The sequence below is a fragment of the Schistocerca gregaria genome, chromosome 7, assembly GCF_023897955.1.
Source record: "Schistocerca gregaria isolate iqSchGreg1 chromosome 7, iqSchGreg1.2, whole genome shotgun sequence".
NCBI classification, from domain to species: Eukaryota; Metazoa; Arthropoda; class Insecta; order Orthoptera; family Acrididae; genus Schistocerca; species Schistocerca gregaria.
Window position 1 is genome coordinate 405,097,305 of NC_064926.1, and position 19,158 is coordinate 405,116,462.

The 19,158-nt window shown below is 39.5% G+C and overlaps 1 protein-coding gene across 3 annotated transcripts in view; it reads right to left on the bottom strand.

The window, feature by feature from the left end:
* Positions 1 to 19,158, bottom strand: part of LOC126281316 (3'-5' RNA helicase YTHDC2-like) — a 261,983-nt gene that overhangs the window by 152,419 nt on the left and 90,406 nt on the right. For all 3 annotated transcript variants that reach the window (XM_049980161.1, XM_049980163.1, XM_049980164.1), the window contains exons 7-10: positions 13,823 to 13,877; positions 13,561 to 13,738; positions 13,204 to 13,350; positions 3,921 to 4,102 (exon numbers count right to left, since the gene is read on the bottom strand). In XM_049980161.1, the coding sequence (XP_049836118.1) occupies positions 3,921 to 4,102; positions 13,204 to 13,350; positions 13,561 to 13,738; positions 13,823 to 13,877 (562 nt within the window). The remainder of the gene's footprint in view (positions 1 to 3,920; positions 4,103 to 13,203; positions 13,351 to 13,560; positions 13,739 to 13,822; positions 13,878 to 19,158) is intronic.

Below are 19,158 nucleotides of genomic sequence, written 5' to 3' on the forward strand. Positions count from 1 at the left end.
CTCCCCTCGCATTTAATTTATATATACCCGATGTTCCTCCAACACAGTCGAGAAAGTTTGGCTATGCGGACAACTGGGAAACAGCTACCCAACACAAAACCTTCGAAACAAATGAAGAAACCCTAGCTTCTGATCTAAACATCTGAAGTCAATATTTCTGTAAATGGAGGTTACAACCAAAGGCAAATAAAACAGAAGTTTCATGTTTCCATTGGTGCAATAGAGTGGCACACAGAGCATTTGATGTCTATTTTGAGTGAGACAAATTTCATCATAACATGCACCCAAAATACCTTGGGATCACAGATAAGACACTTTATTTTTAAAGGGCATGTGACACAAACATCTGCTAAGCTCAAAAGCAGAAACAACATTCTCCATAAACTCCATAGTACTCGTTGGGGATCATCAGCACACACTCTTCAGGTATCAGCACTCAGAGTACTGTGTGCCTGTCTGGCTTAACAGTCCACACATAAAAAAGATCAATGAACAACTTAACCAAGCCATGTCCATTGTTAGTGACTCAATATGATCTACTTCCACATACTGGTTACCTATCTTGAGCCACATTCCACCTCCTGCTATCAGATGGAAAAGCATGCTACTGGGTGAATACTTGAAGAATGCTGATAACGCCAACCTTCCAATATGGAACGTTATAGTCCCTGAAGAGTGAAAACGGCTAAGATCAAGACATATGAGTCTCATCACAGGCAGGTCTCTCATGGGAGCTTAATTCAATATCACTGATGAATGGAAAAGCTGCTGGCAATGAACCTGTCCTCCACAATCTTCATCACCATCGTGTGATTGTGATGCGGAACAACAGTTGCCCAAGTTGCACCAACATGTCCCACATATGCCTACAAGGATCCTTTTGAAGATCTTCTGACAGCAACAAATGATGTGATTAAATACATAAAAGACCTCAATATCTGTACGTAGTTGTTTTCATTTGTGTTATTTTATGCTGGAGAGCTGTGATTAAATGTTGATGTGTAATAGCTTTTGTAATCTTTGTACATGTATCGTCATACAAAAATAAATAAATAAATAAATAAATAAATAGTTTGTTGTTTTAGTCCTGTGTGTGGCTGTTGTTCTTTGCATGTTTGCTTGACAGTTCTGATAGTCTGCCCCTCTTAAGACACGGCATACCACATGGAATGCAATATACACTAAGGTCTGAGACATAGATTGTCTTTAACATTACATCTAAACCTTTTATCTTTGTTGAAGGGAGCAAAATACACTCAATGCCATGTTTCTGTAGGAGTCTACAGATCTTTTCCAGATACTGGCTCAGCATGAGGTCTAAAGGCAATTCTTCTTGGCTTTTCATCCTCTGTCTCCGACTCAACTTCTTTCCCAGGCATTCTTGATTTAGACTGACCTGGTGTTGCAGTCAAACGATCCAAGTACCCATTCCTTCGGAACACTAGTCGAATGTGTTGTAATCCTTCAGTAAGACTCTCCATATGTGATAGTGATTGAGCTCTAAGGACAGAGTCTTTGACATCAAACTTCTTTGTAAAGGATGGTGATGACTAAAGGCATGGAAATAGAGGTGAGTTTGTGTAGATTTTATACATACGTTATGAGCCATTGTTCTGTTAACTGAGACATCACGGAAAGGCAACTGTCTCTCTTTTTCCAGTTCCATCACAAATTTTATATAACAATGAATGGACTTAAGTGTTTCAGGAATTCATCAAGTTTTCCCATTTCATGTGGCCACACCACAAATGTATCATCTATATACCAGTAGAAATATTTTTGTTTCAATATGGCAGATTTTGTTGCCTTTGCTTCCTATTACATAACAAAAATATGATTTACTAAAAATTACATATTGCACAAGGCATACTTATGAAAGATCACTGTATTATTTCACAAAACATATTTTGTTCTGCAGATATGTGATAAATATTTACTGCAAGTACGCTCAAGGTTTGCAATAGAGTTATGGCGCAGAACAACAACTTCTGATTGTCATGTATAACGTTACTCCCGGAAACTCTCACTTTTGAAATTCAAAACTTCTAATGACGAACTGGCAATGAGTACAAAATATATGGGTTCCCACACCTACATGCATTCTACCTTGTGCCTCAGGATAAACAAATCATTGCAAAATCATCTGTCAGTGGTCACTCACGACAAATTCAGAGTTATCATTCTTGAAGATGTTTCCATGAAGAATGGAACAGTTTGTAATGTCTTGTGAATGAGATGTCATAAGACTTTGTGCTGTAAGTCAGCAGAGCAGTCAGGACCAGAAAAGCACAATGTACAATATTAGTCGATCAGATTACGGTCAGATTGTGGGTGTCCTTTCTATGGGTCACACCATCTCCACGGTCAAGCAGGCACAGGGCTTTTCATGACCCACAGTATCAACAACGTTCTGTGAGCATATTGATTCAGGAAAAAAATCCACCACCTGGTTCAGCTGCAGTAGGCATCAGCGTATTGCATATTGATGTTAGTCTGGATACCTGAAGCATGGAAAAGTTTCACCCAGCCACTGGTAAGTTGCAGTACGTGTTAGTACATGGCAAGGGCTAGCTACAAAGTATGTTGAAAAACACACAATGCGATGAATCCTACTTGCCATTAGGGGATTTTCAGGTATGTGTTTCAGGTCCCACCATATGAAGATTGTTTACAGGGGATGAAACGGACCCATCTAATAAGTCTGTCATCGTCTCTCATTCGTGAGTAATAAAAACATGCTGTCTGATCATGTGTAGGTTGAGCATTCATGAATCAGGAATGCTCCCCAACATTTTCAGGGTCTTCTGGAGCCCATGCTGTAATGCATCACTCCCATCATTAGGGTACAATTTGCTACTACACACTACTAGACAAAGTGCCATTAATTTGATTGTCTATGAATGTAATTTCATTTCAATCCCAAGAAACTGCATTTCAAGACAGACAAAAAATCTCTGCTTAAGGCTAATCCAGTGCAAACTTCAACAAGAAACAATGAGAAGCCCCATATGTGCAAAAACTGAAAACTATCTATACAAATAAAAGTTTAAATATTTGTTTCTTCAAAATCATATATCTCCAAACGTTCTTCACCAAGGGCTTTGAAATTTACATAAATGTATATATAAATATTTTAGGGGAAATCTGTTTAAAAATGTACATGTTCGTTTCTTCAATATCTTAAATCTCTGCCATTTCTTCACTGATTGCTTCGAAATTTTACATTTGAATAAGCTTGTTTTTATGTACCTATTTTTAAGCATATATAATACATAAATAAATATGTAATTTGTAGAGGGCAAACATTATTACCGAAAACCTCAAAAAGTTCTTGACCGATTTACTTCAAATTCTTACACAGTACTCTAATCAACATTTGGACAGCCATAAGTTATATATAATGAGAGTGAAATGTTGTTAGCAAACAGAGAAGTTGTATTGACAGCTTATCAGCTTATGATTAGAATACTACTACCAAAGAAAGTGAATTAGCAATAACAATAAACAAACCTCAAGGTCAGAGAGGGTGAAAAGGAGAGAAACAACAGAGGGGTCCAAGGAAATGGACATAGGAAGTAGAAGGGAGGAGATGGACAGAGAGAGGGGGCAGGAGAAAATGAAGACACATGGGAGGAGAAGATGGACATAAAAAGGGGGAAGTGATAGACACACACACACAGAGAGAGAGAGAGAGAGAGAGAGAGAGAGAGAGAGAGAGAGAGAGAGAGAGAGAGAACACAAAGACATGAAGAGAGTGAGGGAGAGAACATTCAAGTTATTGAGAAAATATTCCACTAAGTATTTCTTGCATAGTTCATATTTCAGTCCTTCACAATATACTTTTTACAAGTCTTGGAGCAATTCAGCCATTTATACCAAAGTTGGGATATTTCACAAATGCTAAAGTATATATTACTTACATGTAAGCCTCCAGCAATTCGACCATTGCTGGCTGGTTAAGATTGTGTGCCCAATCTAAAGCTGTCCAATCATTAGATGAGCGCAAGCAAACATTCGCTCCAAGGCTGAGCAACTGTTCTGCTGTATTAAGACAACCACGACCTGCAGCCACCATCAGTGGACTCACTCCTGTTTCAGAATGCTGTTATAGAAAAACAGACAGAATGCTAGAGCCAAACACTTGAATTATGTTGATGTGCTTGCAAACATATGTCCACAAGTAGACAATTAACAGAGGTAGAGATCTTAAGGAAACTGGTTTTAGATTTCTAGCAAATGCTATGGACACACAATTGTTTAAATCACTGCAACCAAGGATGATGTTATATTCAAATAACACTTAACTTATAATCAAGGGACACTTCAAAAGATACTTTAGGACAGAATAGAAGAAAATAATTTATTTTACAATAATTTCTTGCATTTACAACTTTGTTCCCAATGTGGCACATTGGAAAACGGAAACGAAGTCCCATGCTTCTTGACAGAGCATAGGGGAATGATGCGGGAGACCTGCACTGCGTACTAGGTAAGGTCCTAATGTAGGTGGTTTGCCATTGCCTTCCTCCAACAGTCATAGAGATGAATGATGATAATGAAGACAGCACAACAGCACCCAGTCATCTTGGACAGGTGAAAATCCCTGACCCCACCGGGAATCTAAGCCAGGACTCCATGCTCAGGAAGCGAGAATGCTCCTGCGAGACCACGAGCGGCACATTACAATACTTTTTTCTAGCACTTGACAGTGTTTGTATTCCTCCTTCCCAGCCATTTCAGTCTTTAACACTTCCTATATAATAAGCACATACATTTCATTTTTTGTTCCTCCCTTCCAAATTTTTCTGATACGATTTGCACCACACAGACTCTCATCAGTGTAGTAAGTAGTCATTCTAGTGTTCTGCAAGTGAGTTATTTCCCACAAGAACTCATTTCTTTTTCCTGCTACACAGCCATTTTCCATCAGCATAGGTGTTTTGTGGAAAAGTAACTGTGTAGCAGGAAAATGAGATGTGTTCTTGCCGGGTTTCCGCCCCCCCCCCCCCCCCCCCCCATCTGGAACATGGATCTTGCTGTTGATGGGGACGCTTGCGTGCCTCAGCAACACAGATAGCCGTACCGTAGGTGCAACCATAACAGAGGTGTGTGTGTTGAAAGGCCGGACAAATGTGTAGTTCCTGAAGAGGGGCGGCAGCCTTTTCAGTATTTGCAGGGGCAGTAGTCTGGATGATTGATTGGTATGGTCTAGTAACATCAAGCAAACCGGCCTTGCTGTGCTGATACTGCAAAGAGCTGAAAGCAAGGGGTAACTTCAGCCATAATTATTCATGAGGGCATGCAACTTTATTGTATAGTTAAATGATGGCATCCTCTTGGGTAAAATATTCCAGAGGTAAAATTGTCCCCAATTTGGATCCCTGGGTGGGGACTACTCTGGGCACTGTTAGAAAATTTAAAAAGGGAAATGGATAGGTTAAAGTTAGATATAGTGGGAATTAGTGAAGTTCGTTAACAGGAGGAACAAGACTTCTTGTCAGATGAATAAAGGGTTACAAATACAAAATCAAATAATGATAATGCAGGAGTAGGCTTAATAATTAATAACAAAAAATAGGAACATGGATAAACTACTACAAACAGCATGGAGTATGCATTATTATAGCCAAGACAGACATGAAGCCCATGCCTACCACAGTAGTACTGGTTCTGCAGATGAAGAAGAGATTAAAGAAATGTATAATGCGATAAAAGAATTTATTCAGATAGTCACGGTAGACAAAAATTTAATAGTCATGGAGGACTGGAATGCGATAGTAGGAAGTGGAAGAGGAGAAAAAGTAGTAGATGAATATGGAATGGGGGTAAGGAATTAAAGAAGTTGACTGGTAGAATTTTGCACAGAGCACAACTTAAACACAGATAACATTTGGTTTAAGAATCATGAAAGAAGGTTGTATACATGGAAGAGGCCTGGAGACACTGGAAGGTTTCAGATAGTTTATATAATGGTAAGACAGAGATTTAAGAATCAGGTTTTAAATTGTAACACATTTCCAGGGGCCCATGTGGACTCTGACCACACTTAATTGGTTATGAACTGAAGATTAAAACTGAGGAAACTGCAGAAAGGTGGGAATTTAAGAAGATGGGGTCTGGATAAACTGAAAGAACCAGAGGTTGTAGAGAGTTTCAGAGAGAGCGTTAGGGAACAATTGACAAGAATAGGGGAAAGAAATAAAATAGAAGAAGAATGGGTAGCTTTGCGAGATGAAATAGTGAAGGCAGCAAAGGATCAATTAGGTAAGAAGATGAGGACTAGTAGAAATCCTTGGGTAACAGAAGAGATATTGAAATTATTTGATGAAAGGAGAAGATATAAAAATGCAGTAAATGAACCAGGCAAAAAGGAATACAAACATCTCAAAAATGAGATTGACAGGAGGTGCAAAATGAATAAGCATGGATGGCTAGAGGACAAATGTAAGGATGTAGAAGCATATATCACTAGGGGTAAGATAGATACTGCCTACAGGAAAACTAAAGAGACCTTTGGAGAAAAGAGAACCATCTGTATGAATATCAAGAGCTCAGATGGAAAGCCAGTCCGAAGCAAAGAGGGGAAAGCAGAAAGGTGGAAGGAGTATTTAGAGGGTCTGTAGAAGGGCGATGTACTCGAGGGCAATATTATGGAAATGGAAGAGGACGTAGATGAAGATAGCCTGCCACGACAAAACTTTTCCATTTTGTGAGAAAGATGTATGAGACAGGTGAAATACCCTCAGATTTCCAGAAGAATCTAATAATTCCAGTCCCAAAGAAACCAGGTGTCGACACTTATGAAAATTACCGACTATCAGTTTAATAAGTCATTGTTGTAAAATACTAACACAAATTCTTTGCAGACAAATGGAGAGACCGATAGAAGCCAACCTCAGGGAAGATCAGTTTGGATTCTATAGAAATGTTGGAACACGCGAGGCATTATTGACCCTACAAATTTATAAAATATATAAATAAATAAATAAATAAAAAGATAGGTTAAGGAAAGGCAAACCTACATTTCTAGCATTTGTAGACTTAGAAAAAGGTTTTGACAATGTTGAATGGAATACTCTCTTAAAATTCTGATGGTGGCAGGGATAAAATACAGAGAGCAAAAGGTTATTTACAATTTGTACAGAAAACAAATGACAGTTATAAGAGTAGAGGGGCATGAAAGAGAAGCAGTGATTGAGAAATGACAGAGAGAGTGTCATAGACTATCCCCAATGTTATTCGATCTGTAGATTGAGCAAGCAGTAAAGGAAACAAAAGAAAAATTTGGAGTAGGAATTAAAATTCATGTAGAAGAAATAAAACTTTGCTAGGTTTGCTGACGACATTGTAATTCTGTCAGAGACAGCAAAGAACCTGGAAGAACAGTTGAATGGAATGGACAGTGTCTTGAAAGTAGGATATAAGATGAACATCATTAAAAGCAAAACAAAGATAATGGAATGTAGTAGAATTAAATCAGGTGATGCTGAGGGAACTAGATTAGGAAATGAGACACTTAAAGTAGTAAATGAGTTTTGCAATATGGAAATAAAAATAAATGATTGTTGTCGAAATAGAGAGGATATAAAATGTAGACTGGCTATGGCAAGGAAAGCGTTTCTGAAGTAGAGAAATTTGTTAACATTGAGTACAGATTTACGTGTCAGGAAGCCTTTTTCTGGAAGTATTTGTATGGAATGTAGCTATGTATGGAAGTGAAACATGGATGATAAATAGTTTAGACAAGAAGAGAATAGAAGCTTTCGAAATGTGGTGCTACAGAAGAATGCTGAAGATCAGAGGGATAGATCATGTAACTAATGAGAAAGTACTGAATAGAATTAGAGGGCAAAGAAATTTGTGGCAACACTTGACCAAAAGAAAGGATCAGTTGGTAGGACATATTTTGAGACATCAAGGGATCACCAATTTACCACTGGATGGAATCATGGAGGGTAAAATTCGTAGAGGGAGAACAAGAGATGAATACACTAAGCAGATTCAGAGGGATGTAGGTTGCAGTAATTACTCAGAGGAGACGAGGCTTGCACAGGATGCTGTAGCATGGAGAGCTGCACTAAACCAGTCACTGGACTGAAGACCACAACAGGTTTTTGTAGCACGTTTTGTATCTGAAGCCCAAATTCCAAACAGAATGTCAAAAGGGTTGTTATCGTCATATTGGGATAGTCTACCACTTTGGTCTTCAACTTCTACAATACAAATGCTACTGGAAGTCATGGATTTTCCTTCTTATGACTCCCTGTGTAAATTCATCTATACAAGCTTCTCTATATTCTCTCAAAATTTGTCTCACTGTACTTTCACTAATACTGACACATTCATAAGTTCTGTTCTCTACACTGATATAGAACTCCTTGTGTCTCCCCCCCCCCCCCCCCCCCCTCCCCCAAATTCCCTTCTAAGTACTAAGTAAACATGCAAACTGCTCGCCATGCACTTTTCACAACTCTACGAAAAAAGGCGCTGTTTCAGCCAAGTAAAAGGCAACTAAACATTCCACAAGGACTGTCTCAGATGAATACAAAAAAGTGAATTGCAGCACAATTGTTTTCTATCTGATGGAAAGTCCCAATGTAAACATTGCAGCCATAAGCAAGTAAATGGAAATACTATGGCAACATAGCAGGATGTACATAAAGACACAAAAACAAATACATTAAACAGTTGATATTAGTGCTTTACAAAGATTTACACACATGGAAACATATAAGCTATGAAAAGCAACAATAGCACTTACATTTACACTTCTTGTCTTGTTTACACATATCACCATTAGACGAAATGTGGATACCTACATCTGTTGTTATTACAAGGAAATGACTGAACGGTAAAAAATGAAAATTTGCCTGTAAGTAGAGAATGGTTGTATCTTTAAACTGCATAAACAAAATTGTTAATATAATTATGATCTGGCTTTTGTGACTCATCAACGTCAACACTCGCTAAAACATGATCGAAAATGAACACTTTCTCTGAAACATTACTGTGTAAGTCAACCCCTTTTCAACTAAAATGAAATATTTACATGTCAAAACAAAAATAGATATTTCCACAGTTCCGACATGGTACAATACATCAATCTTCTTCAAGTAATGTAGACAAAACAGAAGCTCAAAGTGTCCTTATTAAGGAATAACTGCTGTAGTTTCTTAGTCTCATTAGTCAACATTACCTTCCTTAAGCCAGTATCAGTCTGACTCAATTTCCTGCATGTCGTACTTGGACTCAATAATTATTTTAGTACACATTATAATTCTTCATTAAGAGATTGAAAACAACACGCGATCTAGTGTTTAGCATTAAGCAGAAATTTCACAGACATTGATTGGGGGAACATTGAACTTCTTGGGGGGGGGGGGGAGGGGGGGAGAGGTGGGGGTCGAAAGAAAGAAAGAAAGACTAAATAAATAAATTCCTGCCTTCCATAAGCAATGTGCACTACCAATGAATTTCTCTATCAGTCTTTTCTTACGCATATAACTCACTGTTTCCAGGCTGTACATTAAGTTTGTACAATTAATTATAACTTGATGCACTGCATCATGACACAAAAAATTATGAGTCAGGTGCTCATATAGGTATAAGTGACCTTCCTGAAGGAACAAGTGAAGGGCTGGCCTTTGCCTGCTTCTCTTCCATTAGTGACATCTGCTACCACACTGCAGAACTAGACAATTGTGTCGAGGGAAATTTCAATACAGGATGTCCCCAGCAAGACTGAACAAGTTTACAATTGTTGGCAGCCAAACAGCAGGCACGCATTAACAAACAAAGAAAAAGAGATGGTACATATTTCCCTAGAAGTGAAAACTTTCAGCACAGAATATCCTGAGCCCACATCATGTGGACCCTCTCCTAACCCCTATTGGTCTGAACTACAACATTTTGAACTGTTTTTCCAACAGCTAACCAATGGTGACAATATTCAACAGCTAACCAATGGTGCCAACAGTCAACAGCTAACCAACGGTGACAATAATTCACCTTAATTCTCTTCATGCCGAGTTTCTTTATTTTCATCATAGATCCCCCTGCCCTCTCTCTCTCTCTCTCTCTCTCTCTCTCTCTCTCTCTCTCTCTCTCTCTCCACCAATGTCTACTACCTTTTCCTGTATTATTTTTTGTCATATTACATTTTTGTCATTTATGTATTTATATTTTTTAATAATTATGAACACGAAAACCACAAATCTTTTGGCCACCTTCTTTACCTACATTTTCTCTATTAACACCTTGTTGTTTCTTAAAGCTTGGCTTCCATGTTTGAGAAGTCAGTTATCAAAAGTGCATTATTCATTTGAATATCTGTTGGAGGTAAGTGTTAACTTTCAAATTATTTCTTCCATCTTGTATGTCTTTTCAATTTGGCTTTAGAATTACTTGGCCTTTATCTTAGCACCTGTAAATCCTTTAAAGCTGTCATCAAAGTTAAGGTTGACATGAATGCCACAGTATTTTATGAGATATAGTCTTATTGCAGGTAACTTACCCCTGGCTTCCCTCAACTTCTGAACTGACTTTTTCAGTCAGTTATAGGAGCACCAACAGTTCAACATACACTCAAAATTATGATGCACATTTCACACTGCAGAGGTGAAATAAGTGAAAGTTATACAAGGTGTACAGCTTTGCTTCTGCCATTTTTTCCCCAACATTTGAGGCTTTAATGAAACAAATTAGTTACACATGTATCATTCAAAGTATTTTCCATCACTGGCCACTACTTTCTTCCATCTTTGTGGTAGTGTATGAATCATGCGTCAAAAAAATTGTTTATCTTTTGAAGCGATCCACAAATCAATCCAATTTGTGACCCTCCTCATGAGATCGTAAGTTTTGCTCAGCCAGGCCATGTGCCACTGATCTAAACAGGTGATAGTCAGAGGGAACAATGTCTGGAGAATATGGCAAGTGGGGTAGGACTTCCCATTTTAATGTTTCCAAGTACGTTTTGACATATTTTGCAACGTGAGGTCGAAAGTTGTCGTGCTGCAAAATCACTTTATGGTGCCTCTCACTGTATTGCAGCCGTTTGTCTTTTAATACTCTGCTCAAAAGCATTAATTGCGTACAATAACGAGCACCTGTGTTTTTTTCACTTGGTTTTGACACGTCATAGTACACAGTGCTGAGCTAGTCCCACCAAATGCAAAGGATGATTTTGGAGCCATGAATATTTGGTTTGGCTGTCAACGTGGTAGCATGGCTGGGATATCCCCATGATTTTTTGCATTTAGGGTTATCGTAATGAAACCATTTTTAATCCCCGGTCACAATGTGATACAGAAATCTCTTCTGGTTTTGCCTCTGAAGCAACTGTTCAAAAACACACAAACGCCGTTCAACGTCTCTTGGTTTCAGCTCACACGGGACGCAAGTTCCTTCTTTCTGAATCATGCCCATAGCCTTGAGGCATTTTGATGTGCCTTTCTGTGTCACTCCCACTAATCATGCCAATTCTTCTTGAGTTTGACATGAATTTTCATTCAGCAATGTCTCCAATTCTGCATCTTCGAAAACGTTCTCTCTTCCAGAACTATGCCAATCTACGACGTTAAAATTACCGTTTCTGAAGTGTTGAAACCAGTCATGATACATTCTTTCACTAATAGCAGCCTTACCGTACATAGTTGAGAGCATTTGATGAGACTCAACCACTGTTTTCTTCATACTGAAACAAAACAGTAACACCTCCCACAAATGATGAGAATTAGGCTCATAAACTGACATTTTCAATCAAGAACAACTTTATGATTCAGACACAAATCAACTTTTGTTTGAATGAGATTATATTGACCGAGGTCCAAGCTAACTGCCTGAAGTCTGCGATCTGTTATTGTGACCGCTACTTACCACTGTTGCCACCTATCGACAAACAGTGGAAGCAAAGTTGTACACCTTGTAGATAAAAACCCTATGACGAACAGGTATCGAACTCCAGTTATGTGGATCTGTAAACTGACGCTTATAATAACACCACAAATTACTTATATATCGAAAAGTGCAGGAAATCAGGTATCAGGAAAATTATCCCTCACAATTTTAGATGTATGTATTGGCAGTACTGGGAGTCACAGCCCAGGAAAGTAAGTATTGGCATTTCATTGTGATTTTAGTAAGATTCATTTACTCATACGTTTTAATATTGTATGACGTAACAGATTATGGAACATCTTCATGTGTCACAATAGTCACATGTTAGTTTTGTTTAACTTTATGTTCCTTGTGTATCTGAAAGCAACATACATGGATTGTGGCTACATTACCATACTAGACACCTCCAGTTTACCATTAAAATTAGCACTTCAAGCCTACAGTTTTTGTGCTTGTGCCTATCCCACTGTAAGTAGTTTAGCTAGATCACCGGTACAGGTATGAAGTGTTTTACTTGCTCTAGTTATGGAATTATCTGTAGAAATATAATTGAAATTTTCAGAAATTATTAACAAAAGGCCTTTCATATCTAACACAAACATATTCATTTAAAATAAACTTTCAATATTGTACACATTGAAGTAATATTTGAAACAAAGTTTACCAAACAGTCTCTTTCCATGAGTTTCCAGCAGTTAGGTTATGATTCGCAGACTTGTCTGTGTAATTTCCTCTGACGTTGAAATGGCTTGATAAACAGTAAATGCTTTGTGCACTGAAATGTTTAGTAGGCTTCTAAATATTTTCATGTAGCATCGCATATTTTTTCTTTAAACTAGGACAGTTTATACAGCCCCATTTCTTCCGACTTGCTTCCAGTAAAGACGTTAACAGTACATCAGCACAAATGTTCCTACACGTGGCATATGAAGCAGTGTTGATTGCCTTAAACAGATGGTAGAGTGATATCAGTTTTACCAGCAAGATTACAACTGGAGAGTATGTGATTGGGATACTGCCAGCGAAGGTGAACATGGTATGCAGCCATAAGCTCATGTTCCTGGCTTGAGGCGTTAAAGAGTAAAATCGTCGAGCTGTGAGGTTTTTGTCTAATTTCTCATTTTAAAACACACTTTTGTTTTCATAAAAACTTCTGCAATGTATTCTATAAATCATACAACACTTCCTAAAACACTTTTACAGAATATTCACACTGTCTATAAGTTTTTTAGTAAGGGCTAACCCAAAAGAATACTATCATGAGCCCTAGCTGTAACATGTATGCACAATTTAAATGTCCCTCACCTGATAATCTACTGAGACGTTTTCAGATAGCATTAAGTGGAGAAGCTGTGTGAATGAATCCTCTGTGCCATACAGCCAAGCTTCCAAAATACAGCGATCCATCTCTTCGATTAACCATTTTTCTAATTCAGTCTTTTCTGGGAGTGGCTATTTGATATCAAATATAAAAACATTAGTTAAATGAACAATGACTTAATATAACTACTTACTGGTACGTCACATTTTAGTTTGTGATAAATATAAGTAATTCAAAATTTGTTGAATTCAACACACATGGTTTTTGATGGCTAAACTATCTTGAAGCTAACTTAGTGCTCTATATAAACTCCAATTGCCCTGACACTACAATTAATTTACCTCTGTCTGTTGTCCAAGGATTGGAGCAAGAATGGCTCTCCTCTCACTCTTATTAATTTGTTCCTTCAGTGTAGGATCCATAGCAGATTTTGTCCATTTTTCCAACTTCATACTCTGGTCCTTTTTTTTCTCAAGCTCTTTCTTACTTTGCATCATTTTTTTAGTCATGTATTTTGTCCTGAAAAATTATGAACATGTTTATAAAAGTAGAATGTAGAGCTGAGTTGGATTTTCTTGTGGTTATTAAAAATGAAAATCTTACTGTTTTAGTATATGCTCCAGATAATACTCTTTTACTTCATACAAGCGGCCAGGCACTGTGAAAATCAAATGGAAGTGAATCAACAAAAATTTCATCCCAAATCAGAAAAATACAATGGTAATCTTAACTACTGTCAAATCGCTACATGAAATACATGATATGTCTTCTTTTAGAACAGTGGAATATCCAGGATGAAATGTGACAATATTATGATATCCAGCTGAACATAATCATGTTCACTAGATGTTGCAAACAAATGAGGCTGTGCTAGATAGACTGGACTGGTTCCTCTGCTGGATACATGCTCTGAATGGCTTGGAGTGGACTTACAAATAAGAGAAAATGAAGAATTTCATACATCAAGTATGTCTTGTCTGCTCCTGGCCCTCAAGATCAAGGTAACTTCTACAATAAACCATAAATATTTTAGATAATCAGATACTGAGGATGTGATCATTACAAGGCAAGCAGCAGCCAAGGTTCTCCTAAGTCAGTATATTAGCATATACTGTGTTGCTGGTATGAGATGCAATATAAAATTGTTTTGAAGACATATGTCGGAGTACACTCCGCTTGGAATTAAGTAGTTCTATAACACATTTGAGTATCATCAGTATTCAAGGTAGCAGTCGATTCCATCCCTAGATAAGAGTAGAATTTGGTCCAGCCAGACAGCAGCACAAGGTCTGCAGTCATGTATACCCAAAATTACTTTGCTGTTCATTGGAAATTAATGTGCAATTGTTGAACAAACTAAAAGTAAGGAAGGAACGTCCCATCGACAATGACGTCATTGGGGATGGAACACAACCTTGGATTATAGAAGGATGGGGAAAGAAACTGGCCGTGCCCTTTTCAAAGGAACTACTCCACCTGGGCGTTTGCCTTGAACAGTTTAGGGAAATCACAGAAACCTAAATTTGAATAGGTGGGTGTGGATTTGACCTGTCTTTATCCTGAATGTGAGTTGCAGTGCACTAATCACTGCACCACTTCACTTGGATTAATGGAGATTGTTCATAAGAATTTATATGCCTGGCACATTATAAGGAGTTGGTGTCATGTGTCGTTCTGCAGGTGCCTATGAGTACGTGCACAGCTCTGGTTTTCCGCCAAAAGAAATTCAATGACAGCTGTCTGCTTGGAATGCACCTCTATTACAGATGCCATTTTAAAGGCTACCTATAGCACCACCACCTTCCATAATTTCCTCAAATTGTACGGGCTGAAGCGGGAGTATTCCATGATGTCACACCAGAAATTCTGCATTTTTTCCACCGAAATTGCCCAAGAAAATAAATGTGGTGTTTTACTTACTGACCACCCATTGTACATTGTACAAAATGTGTGGGATTGAGGAAAAATAACAACTGAAACACAGTTCACACAGTTCCCTGATTTCTATAAATTTTGGTACATATATCGATTAATACATCGCCTGCAGCTTGGTCCACCATGTGTCCTGACGCAATTCTTTCCTACCCATTGGCATGAATTTTGTGGACTTCCTGAAATTGCGGAAACATTTATTACTTCAAATTCAAAGCTGTAAAGGAAGCAAAGGTATATATTTATTCAGCATGGGAAATAATTAAAATATGCTAATGCTTCTGTTCGGCCTGACGGCAACCTGGTAACATGGAGCAAGGTGGCACAATGGCTAGCATACTGGACTAGCATTCGGGGGCATGATAGTTCAAACACACGCCCAGCCATCTAGATTTAGGTTTTCTTTGATTTCCCTAAATCAATCCAGCCAAATGCCGGATGGTTTCTTTGGAACAACATGGCCGATTTCCTTCCACACCCTCCTCTAATCCAATGGGACCTATGACCTAACTGGGACTGCAAAAAATCTAACATACTCTAATTGCTACTCAAGACCTGTGACCAAGAAATTTTATGATTTGGAGTGGATTTTCAATTTCCTTAGTTCCATTAATTACATCGCTTTGTAAGCAAAGAAAGCTCAGACAATTTTCCACAGATATTTTTACACAAATCGGTATTCTCAGTTTCACAACTTGAATTAAAGATGCACTGAAACTGAATTAAAGGGTTGCACACAGACTGAGAGCATCGGGAAGTCAAAACTGTTCTCAGAAATCAAACTGAATTATACACACATCTGAGAACTAAGAATTTTTATGAGTACTGCCAGCTGCACAGGTGAAGCATACAATTTCATATGTCCTTTTAGATCTGCAGCCTGCATGTGACTAGGTATATTATAAACTTTTAATAGGTCAGTGTCACACAGATGATAGAAGCATTGGACCTGCAGATACTGAGTTACATTTAATTTTTCAGAAATGAATTAAAAGTCATTACAACCTGCAGATAGTTAATTAGTCATCATATTGCTAGAAAATCAAGATGAAATCCCAATAGTTTAGAGATGAAAAATAAGAGAAAAAGATATTAAAAGAGATATATTTTGTTCCTACTTCTTTGCCCTGGTCTGCCACCAAGTTATCTTAAGTGAGGATTGTGGATTATCAATGTAAAAATACATTTTATAATTAAAACTACTGGCAAAGACAAAGTGTGTTTAACACTCAGATCAATATGTTCATATTGAGATTAGTTCCACTAACACAACTGACAATGTGCACTGTCTGTAATATGCAAGAACTTGTTGTAGTTGTCTTAATCATTTCTAGCCAAAAAGGAGAAGACTGTACATGTGGAATTTGCATGGAAGTATAGTTTTAGTAGCTTGAATAACTGTTGAGTTGTTTCAATTACTTATCTGTAACAATTTGGCTCATAGTAATTTAAATGTAAGTGATCTTTCTCTATTCTCCTCCTTAATGTCAGCAACACAAATTTCAATATTTGTTCACAAAGCTCAGGTCTTCAAGAAACAAGACAATTGCAGTAGCAACCAGAAAGATTGCGGAAGGCGCACATCAGCACAGCGCGTCATGGACAGTAGTTGCCGCAAGTAAAGTCCCGTCCACCAGAGGGCACGCGACCTCTCCCGGCGGAACAACAACAACCCAGGCAGCACGGGCCGTGCCCAGTCAGTTAACATCGGGTATGCCTAGACACAGTCCCGATCTACAGTAAGTGAAGTGCGACATAAAACGTGAACAGTGTTACTACACAATTGGCGACGAGTAGGGTCATTCTTTCACTTGTTGCGCCGTTGTTCCAGTTTCACAGTTTATCCACAGCATGGAGGATTTAGTGCGGGTTTTGGTTGAGCAGCAGACGGAGCTCATGGCCACCATGAAACAAGTGCTTCCGGTGTTGCTCTCCACACAGTCTGCTCCAGTGCCGTTCCCTCCTCCCTTTTCCCCATATGACGAGATGGCGGAGGATTGGGACGCATATGAACATCGCCTTCGGCAGCATTTCCAGGCGTTTCATGTTGTCGATGCGGAGGTATGTCATGCTCTCTTCTTGTCTTGGATATCTCCCTCGCTGTATCAAGTTTTGCGGCAGCTAGCGCCGTTGCAGGAACCCTCGTCTTTGTCTTTTGACGCATTGTGTTCATTGCTGTCTTCATATTATCGCCGCCGGATGCGTCTTGTGGTGACTAGGGTCGAGTTCTATCAATGCAAGAAACAGCCCCACCAGTCTTACAGGGCATGGGCCGCTACCCTGCACGGTCTTAGTCGCAAGTGTCCTTTTTTCACGGAGCAATCACGAGAGTCGTATGCCCACATTATGGTACACGACGTCATTGTTCGTTCGGCCCCTGATAGGGAGGTCCGGCAACGGGCCCTGCAGTTATAAGACCCTTCCCATGAGGAAGTCCTGTCCATTGCTCAATCGTATGAAGTCTCTCACGCTACATGTCAACAGCTGGAAGTATGGTGTGACGTCGCGGCGGTTCAGGGCGGCGCGTCTGTGTCCACTGTGTCCGGGAGTGGATGATGTGCGAGTGGTACAATCTGACCGTTACGGCTGCTCCCGCATGGCACGTAAACGGAATTCCGGCCGCCGGCCCCTGTTGCTGTCCTGTGCATCGTGCTCTATACATCATGATTGGTCAGAGTGCCCCCCCAGCATTTGTCTCAAATTTCATAAAAAAGGTCACATTGCTAAAGTTTGCCGCTCAGCGTCAAAGGAATCAAAGGAAGCAGGTACAGAGGACATGGATGTTGACATTCAGGAAGTTTCATCGGGCCAGGCTCCTGACGCATCGGCATGCAAACTCTTTATCGAGGTGTCGGTTCGGTCGCACCGGTTACAACTGCAAGTAGATACGGACGCGGCAGTTTCGTTGTTGAATGCACAAACTTATTCCGACCTTGGATCGCCTCCGTTGGCGCCAGTGTACCGGTGTCTACGCAGTTATGGTTAACAGTTCATTCCCCTACTGGGTCAATTCACTCCCGACGTGACTTACAAATCAGTCACTCGGCCTATTACTTTTATTGTTGTCAGTGATGCGAGCTCCGCTAACCGTTTTGGCCTGGATATCTTTCAAGCTTTTGCTTTTTATATCGCTGACACCATACAGTTGGTCTCCGAAGACGTTTCCTATCAATCATTGGAATCTTTGATCTCAGACTTTCCAAATATCTTTGAGGAGGGACTGGGGCGTGTTTCAGACTTTGAAGCTCACTTAACGTTGAAGGCATCGTCTCGCCCGAGTTTTCTATGCGCGAGGCAGATCCCCTTGGCTCTCCGCCCTCCGGCAGAGGAAGAGCTAGACTGGCTGACAGCCCTAGAGGTCATTCTTCCCATTTCTTCTAGTAAGTGGGCTTTGCCCCTCATTATTGTCAGGAAGCCCTCAGGAAAATTGCGTCTTTGTGGTGATTTCTAGGCCACCATTAATTTCCAATTGGTGGTGGACACCTATCCTTCGCCTCGTGCTGATGAATTGTTCTCCGCCGTGGCGAGAGGCCAATATTTTTTGAAAATCGATCTTTCGGAGGATTATCATCAGATACCACTTGATGAGGACTCCAAACGGCTGGCGGTCGTCAACACCCCGTTTGGCCTTTACCAATACCAGCATTTGGCCTTCGGAATATCCAGTGCCCTGGCAATATTCCAGCGTTATCTTGAGCACGTCACGTCGACAATCCCTCATTGTATTAATTACCTGGACGACACAATTGTCACAGGCTGCAGCACGAAGGAACACTTGCACAACCTTCACACCCTCTTTCTCAAATTCAGGTCTGTGGACTTGCGTTGCAACCTGCGTCAGTCAAACATCTTCCAACCGTCCATTGAGTATGTGGGTTACACAATCTCTCGGCACGGCGTCCAGCCACTAGGAAGTTTGGTCCAAGGTATCGCTGACAGAGTTACAAGCTTTTTTAGGCAAGATAGCCTATTACCACTGGTTCATTCCCAGGGCTTCCACCATAGCC